Raw genomic sequence first — 17073 nt, forward strand, 5'->3', positions numbered from 1 at the left:
TAAAATAGTATACTATACTATGACTTTTTTTCACTAAATTATTCGACGTACTATATTATGATGTTTTTTCATGAAAACTTTGGACATTCTATACTATGACTTTTTTTCATGAAAACTTTGGACATTCTATACTATGACTTTTCCATGAAATTTTTCAAAAAGACTACTATGACTTTTTCATAAAATGTTTCGACATACTATACCATGACTTTTTTTCACTAAATTATTCGACATACTATATTATGATTTTTTTTCACTAAATCTTTGGACATTCTATACTATGACTTTTTTTTCATAAAATATTTCGACATACTATACTATGACTTTTCCATGAAATTTTACGAAAAGACTACTATGACTTTTTCAATTAAATTTTTCGACATACTATACCATGACTTTTTTTCACAAAATGTTTCGACATGCTATACAATGACTTTTTCAACGTATAATACTATGACTTTTTTTCACGAAATCTTTGGACATTCTATACTATGACTTTTTTTCATAACATTTTTCAACATACTATAATCTAACTTTTTCCATGAAATTTTTGACATACTATACTATGACTTTTTTTCACAAAATGTTTTGACATACTATACTATGACTTTTGCATAAAAGTTTTCGACATACCATACTATGACATTTTTTCCATAACATTTTTGACATACTATACTGACTATTCTTCCATGAAATTTTTCGACATATTATATGAATTTTTTCATAAAATTTTTCGACACATTAAACCGATGTTTTTCATAAAACGTTTCAACATAATATAATTTTTCGACATGTTATACTATCACTTTATCCATGAAATTTTTCGACATGCTATACTATGACTTTTTTCCATAACATTTTTGACATCCTATACTGACTATTCTTCCATGAAATTTTTCGACATATTATAATATGAATGTTTTCATCAAATATTTTGACATACTAAACTTTGACTTTTTTTCATGTAATTTTTCGACTTACTATATTATGACTTTTTTCACGAATTTTTTCAACATAGTTTAACAATACTGTCTTTTCATAAAAGTTTTTCGACATACTATACTATGATTTTTTTCATAAAATATTTCGACATACTATACTATGACTTTTCCATGACATTTTTTAAAAAGACTACTATGACTTTTTCAATGAAATTTTTCGACCTACTATACCATGACTTTTTTTCATAAAATCTTTCGACAAACCATAGGGCTTTTACCATCAAGCTCTCTATAGTGAATGCACCCTGTTCAAAATGCACCTTAAATGGAGATTTATCAAGTATTTTATACTCTTATCAACATGGGAGTGGACAGATATGCTGCTTTATGTAAACTTATGTATATATTTATTATTGTAAATCAATTAACAACACAAAACAATGACAGCTATTCTGGTATGATACCAGGATCTTCACTAGCTTTAAAACTGAAAGACAGTAAAGTTGGTCCGGTCTCAGAGGGTTAATAAAAAAAGCATGTTGTGTCAAATAAAGGCAGGGTGTCATACTAGCCTACTTTACGGGTGAGAATTACAACTCTGCAATTATTTAAAGATCTTTAATAAAAGACCATAGTATTTGAAAAATAGAAATCATACCCAAAAAGTTCAGTCAGTCCGAGTCCACCCAAAGAGCACCTGAGTGGGAACCATCCCTTTATTTCTAGCACCCTCTGCTGTAACCCTCCAACATCACAGCTCCAGTCACACTGAGCATGAGTCAGAACTCCACGAGGTCAAAGACGGCGTATCAGCCTTCATTTAATATCCTCTGGACAAACCAGGAAACAGATTGTTATTCTGCCTCACTGAGACGACACACACACACACACACACACACACACACACACACTGAGAGACGGACGATAAGATTCACCTTCAGACCAAAACCACCACTTCCACTGAGAGAGGACATCTACAGGAGGGAATACTGGTAATACTGGAATACTACCACTTCAACCAGCTGCTGAATCCACAAACTGAACCAGAGTTTTACAAGAACAAAGACTCAAAGTGAAAGTAGCTTTCAGGGAACAGGGAGTGTCTGAGCCGTCTGCCTGCTGTGTTTTCAGCTTCACTCAGAGACTAAATGGCTTCCAGATTAGAGGACGATCTCTGCTGTTCTGTCTGCCACGACGTCTTTAAAGATCCTGTCATCCTGTCATGTAGCCACAGCTTCTGTAAAGTCTGTCTGCAGAGCTGGTGGACAGAGAAACACGTCCAAGAGTGTCCACTTTGTAAGAGAAGATCTTCAAAGGATTTACCACCTTCTAACTTGGCTTTAAAGAACCTGTGTGAGAGTTTCTTACAGGAGAGAGCTCAGAGATCTTCAGAGGCTCTCTGCAGTCTGCACTCTGAGAAACTCAAACTCTTCTGTCTGGACCATCAGCAGCCGGTGTGTCACATCTGCAGAGATTCAGAAAAACACACCAACCACAGATTCAGACCCATCGATGAAGCTGCACGACAACACAAGAAGGAACTTCAGGAAACTCTGGAGCCCTTAAAGAAGAAGTTAAAGGTTTTTGAAAGAGTCAAAGTGAAGTTTGATCAAACAGCAGAACACATGAAGGTCCAGGCCCGACACACAGAGAGGCAGATTAAGGAGCAGTTTAAGAAGCTTCACCAGTTTCTAGAAGAGGAAGAGGAGGCCAGGATGGCTGCACTGAGGGAGGAAGAGGAGCAGAAGAGTCGGATGATGAAGGAGAAGATGGAGGCTGTGAGCAGAGAGATAGCAGCTCTTTCAGACACAGTCAGAGCCACAGAGGACGAGCTGAGAGCTGAAGACGTCTCATTCCTGCTCAACTACAAGGCTGCAGTGGAAAGAGTCCAGCAGCGCCCCCTGCTGGAGGATCCACAGCTGCTCTCAGGAGCTCTGATAGACCAGGCCAAACACCTGGGCAACCTGACCTTCAACATCTGGAACAAGATGAAGGACATGGTCTCCTACACTCCTGTGATTCTGGACCCAAACACTGCTGATCCAGAACTCATCCTGTCTGAAGATCTGACCAGTGTGAGACGAGGAGAGAGACAGCAGCTTCCTGATAATCCAGAGAGGATTGATTACTACTGGTCTGTCCTGGGCTCTGAGGGCTTTAACTCAGGGACTCACAGCTGGGACGTCCAGGTTGGAGACAGTATATTCTGGTTCCTGGGTGTGTTAGCAGAGTCTGCCTGGAGGGAGGGAGACATAGAGTCTGGATTATGGAGAATATGGTTCTATGATGGTGAATACGATGCATTCTCCCCATCAGATCCATCCACTGATCTCGTAGTGCAGAAGAAGCTCCAGAGGATCAGAGTGAATCTGGACTGGAACAAAGGAAAGCTGTCGTTCTCTGATCCTGATACTAACACACACATACACACCTTCACACACACTTTCACTGAGAGGATGTTTCCATATATTAACACTGGTGATGTTCTCCCACTGAAGGTTTTACCAGTGAAGGTCTCTGTGACTGTAGGACAACAGAAATAGATGATGATGATGATGATGATGATGATGATGATGATGATGATGATGATGATGATGGTGGTGGTGGTGGTGGTGGTGATGGTGGTGGTGGTGGTGGTGGTGATGATGATGATGACCAACACCACTGCCTTTAACAGGAAACAGCGGCGTACAGAGCTTCAGAGAGCAAGATTATTGATTATATCTTTAATGTGAAGTTTCTGTGTATTTGAACAGCAGGTTCAAACGTTGATTTGTTTATTCATGTAAAGTGTTAAAGAGATTTTATTTCACATCATCTGTTCACTGTAATTCTTCATTAGAAATGAGATTAAAGCTTCAACTGGAAAATTAAAGTGACTCATGAAGCAGAAACTGACGGTGCTTTTGTTTTTGATCTGAGGTTGTAACTTTAAAATGTAATATATAGTGTATATATATATATATATATATATATATATATATATACACTATATATATATATATATATATACACATATATAATGGCTGAAGAGTTTCTGTTCTAGTCCTCAGTAAAACTACCTGTCAGAGTCAAAGCTTTAGTAAATGTTGCTTTATACATCAGGCTTCAGTCACACAGTCGTGGAAACCTGCTGTTAGTAATCTGCTGCAGTCAGATGTGTGAGAGGACGGCTCTATATGTCTGAATGGTACAACGTCCTCTTTACTAATACATGTTATTTACTTCAGTTTTCAATTATTTTACACATATTTATCAGACATTTTTCACATAATTTACTAATAATTTTCTGATATTTTTCACATTTGTCTGAATGGTAGAACGTCCTCTTTACTTATGTTTAGTTTAGTTTTCTTATATTGGACACATATTTGTCAGATATTTGTTCACATATTTTACTATCATTTTCTGATATTTGTCAATATTGTTTTTCACATATTTTACTATTCATTTTTCAGACATTTTCTTTCCGGATATTTGTTCACATGTTTTATATTCTCCTGGAAGGTGTTCACATAATTTTGTTACATCACTCCACTCCTTTTTATCGTCTCTAAGTACTGAAAAGAAAACAAACAAAATCCCAGTCAAACTGTTCATCAACAAATTAGAATTAAAGTTTATTATTATGCTGATTATTATTTGTAGTAGGGCAGTCAATCAATTAGAATGTGTTATCACGATTAATTGCATGATTCTCCATAGTTAATGATGGTTAATTTCAAATTAATCACACATTCATTAATGTGTTCAAAATGTACCTTAAAGGGAGATTTGTCAATGCTCTTATCAACATGGGAGTGGACAAATATGCTGCTTTATGCAAATTTATGTATATATTTATTATTGGAAATCAATTAACAACACAAAACAATGACAGATATTGTCCAGAAACCCTCACAGGTACTGCATTTAGCATAACAAATCTGCTCAAATCATAACATGGCAAACTGCAGCCCAACAGGCAACAACAGCTGTCAGTGTGTCAGTGTGCTGACTTTGGGGCAACTTTGACTTGCCCCAAACTGCATGTGATTATCATAAAGTGGGCATGTCTGTAAAGGGGAGACTCGTGGGTACCCATAGAACCCATTTTCATTCACATATCTGGAGGTCAGAGGTCAAGGGACCCCTTTGAAAATTGACATGAGTTTTTCCTCACCAAAATTTAGCACAAGTTCGGAGCGTTATTAAACCTCCTTTCATGACAAGCTAGTATGACATGGTTGGTACTAATGGATTCAATAGGTTTTCTAGTTTTATATGATACCAGTATCTTCACTCTAGCTTTAAACCTGAGCCGCTACAACCTAAAAATCACATTAATGAGTTAAAGAAATTAGTGGCGTTAAAATAAAAATTGACGCGTTATTTTTTACGTTAATTTTACGGCTCTAGTTTTTTTTTATCACTTTTTTTAACATATGGTGTTCAAATATGATGCATTTCATGTCATGTTCAGGAGCTGCACAAAACAGAAAAAGCTTCAGTCATAAAGTGTATCAATACAGGATTTAATCAGTTTTATTGATCAGGATCATGAACATCAATCAGCTGTGAGGAACATCGACGAGATCGTTCAGAGAAAACTGTAAAAAATGTATTCAAAGACTAAATACTTGTGGAACCGGCGGATTCAACCACTCAAGTGTCAGAAATAAATCCTCACATGTCCTGTCACGTGGCGGCGTCATCGCAGCTTCCTTCGCCAAGGCTTATGGAAAGGAGGCTGGGTCTTGGGGTATGGGGTACAACACATGCGCAGTGTAACTGAAGCTGCGGTCGTGCGTTGCGATTGGCTCAATTTCGGCAAGTGCAGACCAGATTTTACTGCGCATGTGTTATACCCCCAAAGATATGACGCCTTGATGACGCGTGACCCGGCCTCCTTTCTATAGGCCTTGCCTGCCGCGGCAGCGCAGCAGGCTGCAGAAGGTCTTCCTGAAGGTGACGTTACAGAGGGCGTAGCAGCCCGGGTTGATGGCGCTGTTGATGTAACAGAGCCAGTAGCCCGCCGTCCACAGGTCGCTCGGGATGCACACGTGACAGAAGGCGGCGACCACCGCCATGATGTTGTACGGCGTCCAGGTGAGGATGAAGGCCAGCAGGATGGCCAGGATGGTCTTGGTGACCCTCCTCTCCCTCGCCATCACACGACGCCTCCGTCTCTCCTGAGACTTGAAGCTGGGGCAGGCGGAGAACGCCGCCGACGCCGTCCTGTGGAGGTCAGCGTTGGACGAGGAGTCGGTTTCCATCTTGTTGAAGTCTTTGTTGGTGGCATGGCGGGCGGCGGTCTGACACTGCTGAGGCTCTTTGGTGTCACCTGGACTTCTGGACAGCTTCCGGTTCCTTCTGGGCTTCGGGGTGCTGGATTCTGATTGGTTCAGAGACACGTCCGAGCACAGGTCGCTGGTCACCCAGCTCCGTCGTTTCAACACGAAGTCTTTAATGGACGGACTGGACGTCCTGGGTGGACCCTGCTCCGACTGGAGCGCGCTCAGTCGACTGTGGCTGGCGGCGGACAGACGGCTGTACAGGATGACCATGACGAGCGCCGGCAGGTAAAAAGAAGGAAGCGTCGTGCCCAGGGTGACAGCGGGACTGGCGAGGAGCTGCGTGTAACACTCTCCATCGGGGACGACACGTTCGCCCCCCAGCGTCTGCCAGCAGAGGATAGCGGGGGCCCAGAGGACGAAGGACACCAGCCAGGCAGCGCAGATCATCAGACCAGCCATACCGCCCGTCCGTCGTGCTGGGTAGCTGAACGGCCGCGTCATGCAGAAGTACTGATCCAAACTGATGATCAGCAGGTTCATGACGGAGGCGTTGCTCACCACGTAGTCCACAACGAGCCACAGGTCGCAGACGGCGGCCCCCAGCGGCCAGCGGCCCTGCAGCAGGTAGAGCGTGTACAGGTTCATGGAGAGCACGCCGATGATCAGGTCGGCCACCGCCAGGCTCAACACGAAGTAGTTGTTGACGGTCCTCAGGTGGCAGTTGACTTTGATGGACAGGATCACCAGCGTGTTGCCCAGGACGGTGATCACGCTGAGGGAGGCGGTTACCATGACGATGAGGACCAGCTGGACCGTTTTGTACGGACACGCCGCTCTGACTGGAGGCTGACAGGAGGTGTTAACACAGGGGCGGAGCCACAGGGAGGCGTTGAGGTCGGGATCAGGAGCTCCTCCCATGTTCCCTGAACACACACACACGCACGCACACACACACACACAATTCTAATAATGATAGTAATTATAATGATTATATTAATATTAATAATAATAATAATAAAAAAACAGTAATAATAATAATAATGACAATATTATTATTATTAATAATAATAATGATAATAATAATATAATAATTCATAATAATAACAATAATTAATATTAACTATAATTATAATAATAACTTTAATGATATACCGCCCTCTCTCATCTACATATATCATAATTGTCATGTTCCTGTATAAACAAAGTATAGTAAGTAAAATAATAAAAATCATGCAGGCTGCTTCACTACAATCAAGAAAAATCACTTGATTCCAAAAAAAGTTTTTCTTTTTATGTTTTGGAAACAATCAAACGATTTTTCAATTTAATAATGGACTAAACTACTTCATCTCTATCTGGATTATGTTAATTTATGCAGGATGTTCAGTTCAAACTATAGAAACTCTTTAATGTCGGTGAATATTAATAAACACGTTGACGTTTTCTGCATGAGCACAGAGCTGTGAGAGTTGCTACCAGCTCATGTTGTGTTGGAAAACTAATGAAATACTGAACAATAAGTTCACATCTACCGATATGTTCATTTACATTTCCTAGTTATGTTGAAATAAAAAAAGGATCAAGTTTCCTTTAAAAAATGTGTTTGCCTTTTTCCCTGGAATCATGTTTATAGAGTTAAGAGTGTCCACAGACGAGTTGTGTTCCAGGACAGTAATAAAAAGCAGGAATTCATTTTGAGTTAAACAAATCAAGAGGAGATCTTCCAGACGGCTGAAGCATCGTATTATAGAGTTTACACTGAATGTAGTGGAGCATTGAATATTCACATCACTGAGATATAAAACATAGAAAAACTGAAAATCTGAAACATTTGAGAGTGTGGAAGCAGATTGAAGATGTTAAATCGATATCGGATCATTCGTCAATTTTAATACACAATAACTAATTTCTCCACTAAAACACAGCTTGATCTATAATTCACTCTGTTTAATAGCAACCTTCAGTAGAGCTGCAACGATTAGTTGATTAATTGATCGACAAAAAGTTAATTAGCAAATATTTTGATTAAAATACGATGGTTCCAAACTGTCAGATGTGATAGCTACGTTTCCGCTCTTATTATTAGAATAAAGTGAAAATGTGAAGAGTTCACACTGAGCTCTGGTAAACTGGGATTTTTTTTATTTTTCAGTCTTTTATTAAGATTCATCAAGAAAATAATCGTCAGATTAATTGATGATGAAAATACTTGTTAGTTGCAGCCTTAAACCAGTCGACCACAGTATTATATTTTATTTTATATATACAATATTTTATCTTCTGCTATTAGATTCTCATATTATTTAAACATATATTTATTCATTTTACACATTTAACACATTGTACATAAAACCTAGAAACCTCCCCCGAATTGAACATATGGCAGTGTACAAAATAATAATAACAAAATAACAATAATAATAAAAAGAATAATTTGATTATTAATAATAATAATAATAATAATAATAAACCCTTGAAAGTAAATAGTTAAAGCTAAAGTTAAAAACAATATAGATTTATAATGAAAATATAATTAAGTTAATTAATTGAATAAATAAATAAATTTCATCTCCACCGACTGCTTCTCTCTGATCGTTGTGACCACAAAAATAAAGAAATTAAACCTGAAATTAAAATTCAGTCATCGCTGTTTCTCAACTTTCAACGACCACCAGAGGGCCCCAAACCTACGTTAGGAAACCCCAAAATAAAGGACTATATCAACATGACATTTAAAAAAACATATTTAAATTAGGGCTGTCAAAGTTAACACGATAATAACGTAAATTTGTAGCGGCTCTGTTTTATAGTGTAGATACTGGTATCATGTGAAACTACAAAAACCTAATGAATCCATCGGTACCAGCCATGTTATGGAGGTTAAATAACGCTCCAAACTGACGCTACATTTTGTCGAGGAAAAACTATCATGGCCATTTTCAAAGGGGTCCCTTGACCTCTGACCTCCAGGTATGTGAATGAAAATGGGTTCTATGGGTACCCACGAGTCTCCTCTTTACAGACATGTCCACTTATGACAATCACATGCAGTTTGGGGCAAGTCATAGTCAAGTCAGCACACTGACACACTGACAGCTGTTGTTGCCTGTTGGGCTGCAGTTTGCCATGTTATGATTTGAGCATATTTTAATGCTAAACGCAGTACCTGTGAGGGTTTCTGGACAATATCTGTCATTGTTTTGTGTTGTTAATTGGTTTTCAATAATAAATATATACATACATTTGCATAAATCAGCATATTTGTCCACTCCCATGTTGATAAGAGTATTAAATACTTGATAAATCTCCCTTTAGGGTACATTTTGAACGGATACAAAATGTGATCCATTTGTGATTAATCGCGATTAAATATGTTAGTCGATTGACAGCCTCCATATAAATACTCAAAATTAAAGAAAGAACAAAACAATTTTCTGATAACATGAAGCAAGAAAAGAGCAATAAGTGAGTTCAATTTAACTTACTGGAGATGCTGGACCTGCTGATCCTGGACCTGCTGCTGATGCTGGACCTGCTGATCCTGGACCTGCAGTCTGTGCTCTCTTCTCTTCCTGAGCTCCGTCTCCTCGGTCAGTCACCAGCAGCATTTTATATGCAGCGGAGGAAAGCCTCAGTCATCAACAGAGAGGATACTCCGCCTGCTGCTGTAGCGCTCCTCAGAACAGATCTCAGACCAGAACAGATCTCAGACCAGAACAGACCTCAGATCAGATCTCCGATCAGACTCATGTGGGATGTTATGACTCCTGACTGAGAACAGATGCTAGTACAGCCTGCAAACAGTCTGCAGGCTGTATCTGGATCAGTTATGAAGGCATGCCAACACCTATAAACACACCATAAACACAACGCTCAGCAGTCAAACCATCAGGGAGGGTGGACAAAATAATGGAAACACCTCAGGGAGAGGAACTTAGTGTCTAAAAAAGTCAAACTCTCTCTCTGTAAATCTGATGTATAAAGTCTGAGAAAATAAATATAATAATTTATAGAAATAATAAAATTGGAGATTGTGGAATTGACATTCAGCTGCATTATGGGAAATGAAGGATCCTGTATGTTTGGACTAAATGTCTTCCATCATTGTTTATATTTCCTGTTTGTCTTATTATGGTACATGTCCACAGGGGCGTTTCTATGGCGAGGGATCGCCTCGCTACCCAGCATTGGACTCTTGATGGGCTGGCTCTAGTAGGGAAGCGCCGATACCGGATCAGATATGCATGTGATTATCATAAAGTGGTCCTCGCCAAAATGTAGCAAATGTTTGTAGCGTTATTTAACCTCCTTCTCGACAAGCTAGTATGACATGGTTGGTACCAATGCATTTCTTAGGTTTTAGATACTAGTATCTTCACTCTGGCTTTAAAACTGAGCCGCTACAACCTAAAAATCACAAGTTGCGTTAATGTGTTAAAGAAATTAGTGGCGTTAAAACAAATTTGCGTTAACGCGTTATTAACTGGTTAACTTTGACAGCCCTAATATTTATCAAACATTTTTACAGCTGAAAAATCAATTTGTCAGTTTTCTCCATTTGGCATTTTTGTTCTGCATTTATTGGCCGATATAAACTGACACTGACACAATAAGCTAATATCGATTTATTGTTCTTACTCTAGTTTGGACATCCTGAGCTCAGGTGGTATGAGTTACTCACCGGTAAGAGGACATCATCTGAAAGAAAAGCCACCTAAATGTAGCGTACACTTTTTAAGTGTCTAAGGGTTCTCTCACAAGCCAACATTTAGTCCGTTTTAATCAAACTATGGTGTGTTGTTTTTTTGGGCAGTTGTGAACGCAGTAATCGTACAATGGTGCGGACCAAGACAACTGGTCCGAGAGGTGGTCTCAGACCGCTTCCAAGCAAATCAAAACGCAGGCTGCCTGTGTGGGCATTTTTTCTTTTCCCCAATTTAAAAGCTTTATAACTTGATGTATGAAACTGATTGTTATATAACAAGATGATGATTTACACAAAGGCAGGCAGTATATATATATATATATATATTTATATATATAAAAAATCACTGGATTTAAAAACATACTAGTCATGTGTGGCGGGCTGATATGTTTGACAGTTTAACATTTAAAACAGATTATTGTACTTAAACAATTGTGCAGCTCTACCTGTTGAAGTTTAATACGACCCTACATGTGTACACCAGTGTTACCAGTGGACCACCACTGTACATAGACTAACCTGGGATATAGACCACTTTGGACTGATTATGTGGAGCCAAACAAAGGACATCAAACTAGATTAATATACAAACTGTAACGTGCATTCAAGCGTTTCCTACTCACAGAATTTATTTGGGCGGTCCACCCAAAGAGAGTTTCCCCATTTTTGTATTTATTTACAAAATGTTCTTTTGTATTATTTTTTATTTAAAAGTGGTGATGACAGACAAAGCTACGTTTGTTCCTCTCATGTACACTGAAGTCACGGAGCGAAGCATCAGAAAAATAAATACCTGAATGTTTATACAGAATCCTCAAAAGAAGAAAAATATTCTGTCTGCTGCAACATGAACACAATTTTTAACATGTTTAACAAGTTTCACCTCTTGTTTCCTCCAAACAATGACTGAACTGACTTCTCTTTCTCGCTCAGTTTGTACGACATGAGATTAAAAAGTTTCATTATCGCTTATATTTGTCTGTGGTGATGTTACGTGTCTTTATTTTAGAGAGCAGGAAAATAACTCCACTTTGATTGTTTATTCATGCGTTGCACGAACGTTTTGGCCCTAATGCTGCATTCACGTGCTCCTCAGATGGTCCCGTTTCCCGAGTTAAAATGTCGTTCTTTTGACTTTGAGGTGTTCATGAGCTTTAAGTCGTCATGTGGAAACAACATTGATTTTATTGCTCAAAAGCGTTTAAACAACAAGTTGATAGTTGTGTGCAGTATTTACGTGACGATGAAAATAAACTCTTGCTTTACATGACGTCTTATCAGGGTTAATGCCAATAAATACATTTTTCTAACTAATCTAGGTCACTCCACGTACTCTCATAGTATAGTATGTCGAAACAAGTCATTAAAAAGTCAAATAGTATGTGGGGAAAAGTCATAAAAATGTCATCATTTTTTATGTCAAAAGAAATCCTAAAAAAGTCATAGTATAGTAAATTGAAAAAAGACATAGATCAAGCATAGAATGTTGAAAAAGTCATGTCATAGTATAATATGTAGAAAAAAGTTTTTTCATGAAAAAAGTCATAGTATAGTAAGTCAGAAAACTTCATGAAAAAAAGTTATAGCATAGTATGTCGAAAAATTGTCTGTCAAAAAAAAATTATGGAAAAGGTCATAGTATAGTGTCGAAACATTTTATGACAAAAATTCATAGTATAACATCGAGAGAGAAAAAATAGTGTAGTATGTCAAACAAATTCATGGAAAAAGTTTTTAGAAAAAAACTTTATGAAGGAAAGTCATAGTATAGTATGTCGAAAAATGTTATGAAAAAAAGTCATGGTGTAGTATTTCGAATTTTTTTTTTGAAAAAAGTCATAGTATAACATGTTGAAAAATTTCATAAAAAAAAGGAATAGTATAGCATGTGGAAGAATGTTATTAACAAGTCATAGTATATTATGCAATAAAAAGTCATAGTATAGTATGTTGAACATTTTCAGTATAAAATAGTATACTATACTATGACTTTTTTTCACTAAATTATTCGACGTACTATATTATGATTTTTTTTCATGAAAACTTTGGACATTCTATACTATGACTTTTTTTCATAAAATGTTTCGACATACTATACTATGACTTTTTTTCATAAAATGTTTCGACATACTATACTATGACTTTTCCATGAAATTTTTCAAAAAGACTACTATGACTTTTTCATAAAATGTTTCGACATGCTATACAATGACTTTTTCGACATACTATACCATGACTTTTTTTCACTAAATTATTCGACATACTATACTATGACTTTTTCAACGTATAATACTATGACTTTTTTTCACGAAATCTTTGGACATTCTATACTATGACTTTTTTTCATAACATTTTTCAACATACTATAATCTAACTTTTTCCATGAAATTTTTGACATACTATACTATGACTTTTTTTCACAAAATGTTTTGACATACTATACTATGACTTTTGCATAAAAGTTTTCGACATACCATACTATGACATTTTTTCCATAACATTTTTGACATACTATACTGACTATTCTTCCATGAAATTTTTCGACATATATGAATTTTTTCATAAAATTTTTCGACACATTGAACCGATGTTTTTCATAAAACGTTTCAACATACTATAATTTTTCGACATGTTATACTATCACTTCATCCATGAAATTTTTCGACATGCTATACTATGACTTTTTTTCATAAAATTTATCGACATATCAACTCATTTATACTCTTATCAACATGGGAGTGGACAGATATGCAGCTTTATGTAAATTTGTAAATTTATTACTATACTATGACTATGACTTTTTCCATGAAATTTTTGACATACTATACTATGACTTTTTTTCCATGAAATTTTTCGACATATTATAATATGACTTTTTTCATAACATTTTTTGACATGTTATACTATCACTTTATCCATGAAATTTTTCGACAAGCTATACTATGACTTTTACCATGACATTTTTTAAAAAGACTGACTTTTTCAATGAAATTTTTCAACATACTATAAAATGACTTTTTTTCACAAAATGTTTCGATTTACTAGATTATGACTTTTTTTCACTAAATTTTTCGTCATAATATACTATGACTTTTCCATGACATTTTTTAAAAAGACTACTATGACTTTTTCAATGAAATTTTTCGACCTACTATACTATGACTTTTTCCACTAATGTTTTTGACCTACTATACTATGACTTTTTTTCATAAAATCTTTCGACAAACCATAGGGCTTTTACCATCAAGCTCTCTATAGTGAATGCACCCTGTTCAAAATGCACCTTAAATGGAGATTTATCAAGTATTTTATACTCTTATCAACATGGGAGTGGACAGATATGCTGCTTTATGTAAACTTATGTATATATTTATTATTGTAAATCAATTAACAACACAAAACAATGACAGCTATTCTGGTATGATACCAGGATCTTCACTTTAGCTTTAAAACTGAAAGACAGTAAAGTTGGTCGGGTCTCAGGGGGTTAATAAAAAAAGCATGTTGTGTCAAATAAAGGCAGGGTGTCATACTAGCCTACTTTATGGGTGAGAATTACAACTCTGCAATTATTTAAAGATCTTTAATAAAAGACCATAGTATTTGAAAAATAGAAATCATACCCAAAACTTTCAGTCAGTCCGAGTCCACCCAAAGAGCACCTGAGTGAGAACCATCCCTTTATTTCTAGCACCCTCTGCTGTAACCCTCCAACATCACAGCTCCAGTCATACTGAGCATGAGTCAGAACTCCACGAGGTCAAAGACAGCGTATCAGCCTTCATTTAATATCCTCAAGACAAACCAGGAAACAGGTTGTTATTCTGCCTCACTGAGACGACACACACACACACTGAGAGACGGACGATAAGATTCACCTTCAGACCAAAACCAGCACTTCCACTGAGAGAGGACATCTACAGGAGGGAATACTGGGAATACTGGAATACTACCACTTCAACCAGCTGCTGAATCCACAAACTGAACCAGAGTTTTACAAGAACAAAGACTCAAAGTGAAAGTAACTTTCAGGGAACAGGGAGTGGCTGAGCCGTCTGCCTGCTGTGTTTTCAGCTTCACTCAGAGACTAAATGGCTTCCAGATTAGAGGACGATCTCTGCTGTTCTGTCTGCCACGACGTCTTTAAAGATCCTGTCATGCTGTCATGTAGCCACAGCTTCTGTAAAGTCTGTCTGCAGAGCTGGTGGACAGAGAAACACGTCCAAGAGTGTCCACTTTGTAAGAGAAGATCTTCAAAGGGCTTACCACCTTCTAACTTGGCTTTAAAGAACCTGTGTGAGAGTTTGTTACAGGAGAGAGCTCAGAGATCTTCAGAGGCTCTCTGCAGTCTGCACTCTGAGAAACTCAGACTCTTCTGTCTGGAGCATCAGCAGCCGGTGTGTCTCGTCTGCAGAGATTCAGAAAAACACATCAACCACATAATCAGACCCATCGATGAAGCTGCACGACAACACAAGAAGGAACTTCAGGAAACTCTGGAGCCCTTAAAGGAGAAGTTAAAGGTTTTTGAAGAAGTTAAAGTGAAGTTTGATCAAACAGCAGAACACATGAAGGTCCAGGCCCGACACACAGAGAGGCAGATTAAGGAGCAGTTTAAGAAGCTTCACCAGTTTCTAGAAGAGGAAGAGGAGGCCAGGATGGCTGCACTGAGGGAGGAAGAGGAGCAGAAGAGTCGGATGATGAAGGAGAAGATGGAGGCTGTGAGCAGAGAGATAGCAGCTCTTTCAGACACAGTCAGAGCCACAGAGGACGAGCTGAGAGCTGAAGACGTCTCATTCCTGCTCAACTACAAGGCTGCAGTGGAAAGAGTCCAGCAGCGCCCCCTGCTGGAGGATCCACAGCTGCCCTCAGGAGCTCTGATAGACCAGGCCAAACACCTGGGCAACCTGACCTTCAACATCTGGAACAAGATGAAGGACTTGGTTTCCTACACTCCTGTGATTCTGGACCCAAACACTGCTGGTACAGAACTCATCCTGTCTGAAGATCTGACCAGTGTGAGACGAGGAGAGAAACAGCAGCTTCCTGATAATCCAGAGAGGATTGATGGTGACTACTCTGTCCTGGGCTCTGAGGGCTTTAACTCAGGGACTCACAGCTGGGATGTCCAGGTTGGAGACAGTACATACTGGGAACTGGGTGTGTTAGCAGAGTCTGTCCAGAGGAAGGGATACATACCGTCTGGATTATGGAGAATATGGTTCTATGATGGTAAATACAGAGCATTCTCCCCATCAGATCCATCCATTGATCTCGTAGTGCAGAAGAAGCTCCAGAGGATCAGAGTGAATCTGGACTGGAACAAAGGAAAGCTGTCATTCTCTGATCCTGATACTAACACACACATACACACCTTCACACACACTTTCACTGAGAGGATGTTTCCATATATTAACAATTGGGATGATGATGAGCTACCACTGAAGGTTTTACCAGTGAAGGTCTCTGTGACTGTAGGACAACAGAAATAGATGATGATGATGGTGGTGATGGTGGTGGTGGTGGTGGTGGTGGTGATGATGATGATGATGATGACCAACACCACTGCCTTTAACAGGAAACAGCGGCGTACAGAGCTTCAGAGAGCAAGATTATTGATTATATCTTTACAGTGAAGTTTCTGTGTATTTGAACAGCAGGTTCAAACATTGATTTGTTTATTCATGTAAAGTGTTAAAGAGATTTTATTTCACATCATCTGTTCACTGTAATTCATCATTAGAAATGAGATTAAAGCTTCAACTGGAAAATTAAAGTGACTCATGAAGCAGAAACTGACGGTGCTTTTGTTTTTGATCTGAGGTTGTAACTTTAAAATGTAATATATACTGTATATATATATATATACTATATATATATATATATATATATATATATATATACATATATAAGGGCTGAAGAGTTTCTGTTCTAGTCCTCAGTAAAACTACCTGTCAGAGTCAAAGCTTTAGTAAATGTTGCTTTATACATCAGGCTTCAGTCACACAGTCGTGGAAATCTGCTGTTAGTAATCTGCTGCAGTCAGATGTGTGAGAGGACGGCTCTATATGTCTGAATGGTACAACGTCCTCTTTACTAATACATGTTATTTACTTTAGTTTTCACTTATTTTACACATTTTTATCAGACA

The 17073-nt window shown here is 38.0% G+C and overlaps 3 protein-coding genes across 3 annotated transcripts; 2 read left to right on the plus strand and 1 right to left on the minus strand.

Moving 5' to 3' along the window:
• The first annotated feature begins 1424 nt into the window (after window positions 1-1424).
• Window positions 1425-3845, plus strand: LOC119487262 (nuclear factor 7, brain-like). The gene has a single exon (XM_037767986.1). The coding sequence runs from the start codon at window positions 2090-2092 to the stop codon at window positions 3482-3484; it is 1395 nt and encodes a 464-aa protein (XP_037623914.1). The 5' UTR covers window positions 1425-2089; the 3' UTR covers window positions 3485-3845.
• A 1731-nt stretch (window positions 3846-5576) lies between these two features.
• On the minus strand, window positions 5577-9824 carry LOC119487264 (muscarinic acetylcholine receptor M4-like). Its single transcript, XM_037767988.1, has 2 exons — window positions 9703-9824; window positions 5577-7140 (listed from the first exon to the last, which is right to left on the minus strand). The coding sequence occupies exon 2, from the start codon at window positions 7133-7135 to the stop codon at window positions 5834-5836; it is 1302 nt and encodes a 433-aa protein (XP_037623916.1). The 5' UTR covers window positions 7136-7140; window positions 9703-9824; the 3' UTR covers window positions 5577-5833.
• A 4511-nt stretch (window positions 9825-14335) lies between these two features.
• LOC119487259 (nuclear factor 7, brain-like) lies at window positions 14336-16443 on the plus strand. The gene has a single exon (XM_037767984.1). The coding sequence runs from the start codon at window positions 15014-15016 to the stop codon at window positions 16412-16414; it is 1401 nt and encodes a 466-aa protein (XP_037623912.1). The 5' UTR covers window positions 14336-15013; the 3' UTR covers window positions 16415-16443.
• Window positions 16444-17073: the final 630 nt, after the last annotated feature.

The sequence above is a fragment of the Sebastes umbrosus genome, chromosome 4, assembly GCF_015220745.1.
Source record: "Sebastes umbrosus isolate fSebUmb1 chromosome 4, fSebUmb1.pri, whole genome shotgun sequence".
NCBI lineage: Eukaryota > Metazoa > Chordata > Actinopteri > Perciformes > Sebastidae > Sebastes > Sebastes umbrosus.

Coding starts and splice junctions, on each gene's coding strand:
- LOC119487262 (XM_037767986.1), top strand. CDS start 2,090: ATGGCTTCCAGATTAGAGGACGATCTCTGCTGTTCTGTCTGCCACGAC.
- LOC119487264 (XM_037767988.1), bottom strand. CDS start 7,135: ATGGGAGGAGCTCCTGATCCCGACCTCAACGCCTCCCTGTGGCTCCGC.
- LOC119487259 (XM_037767984.1), top strand. CDS start 15,014: ATGGCTTCCAGATTAGAGGACGATCTCTGCTGTTCTGTCTGCCACGAC.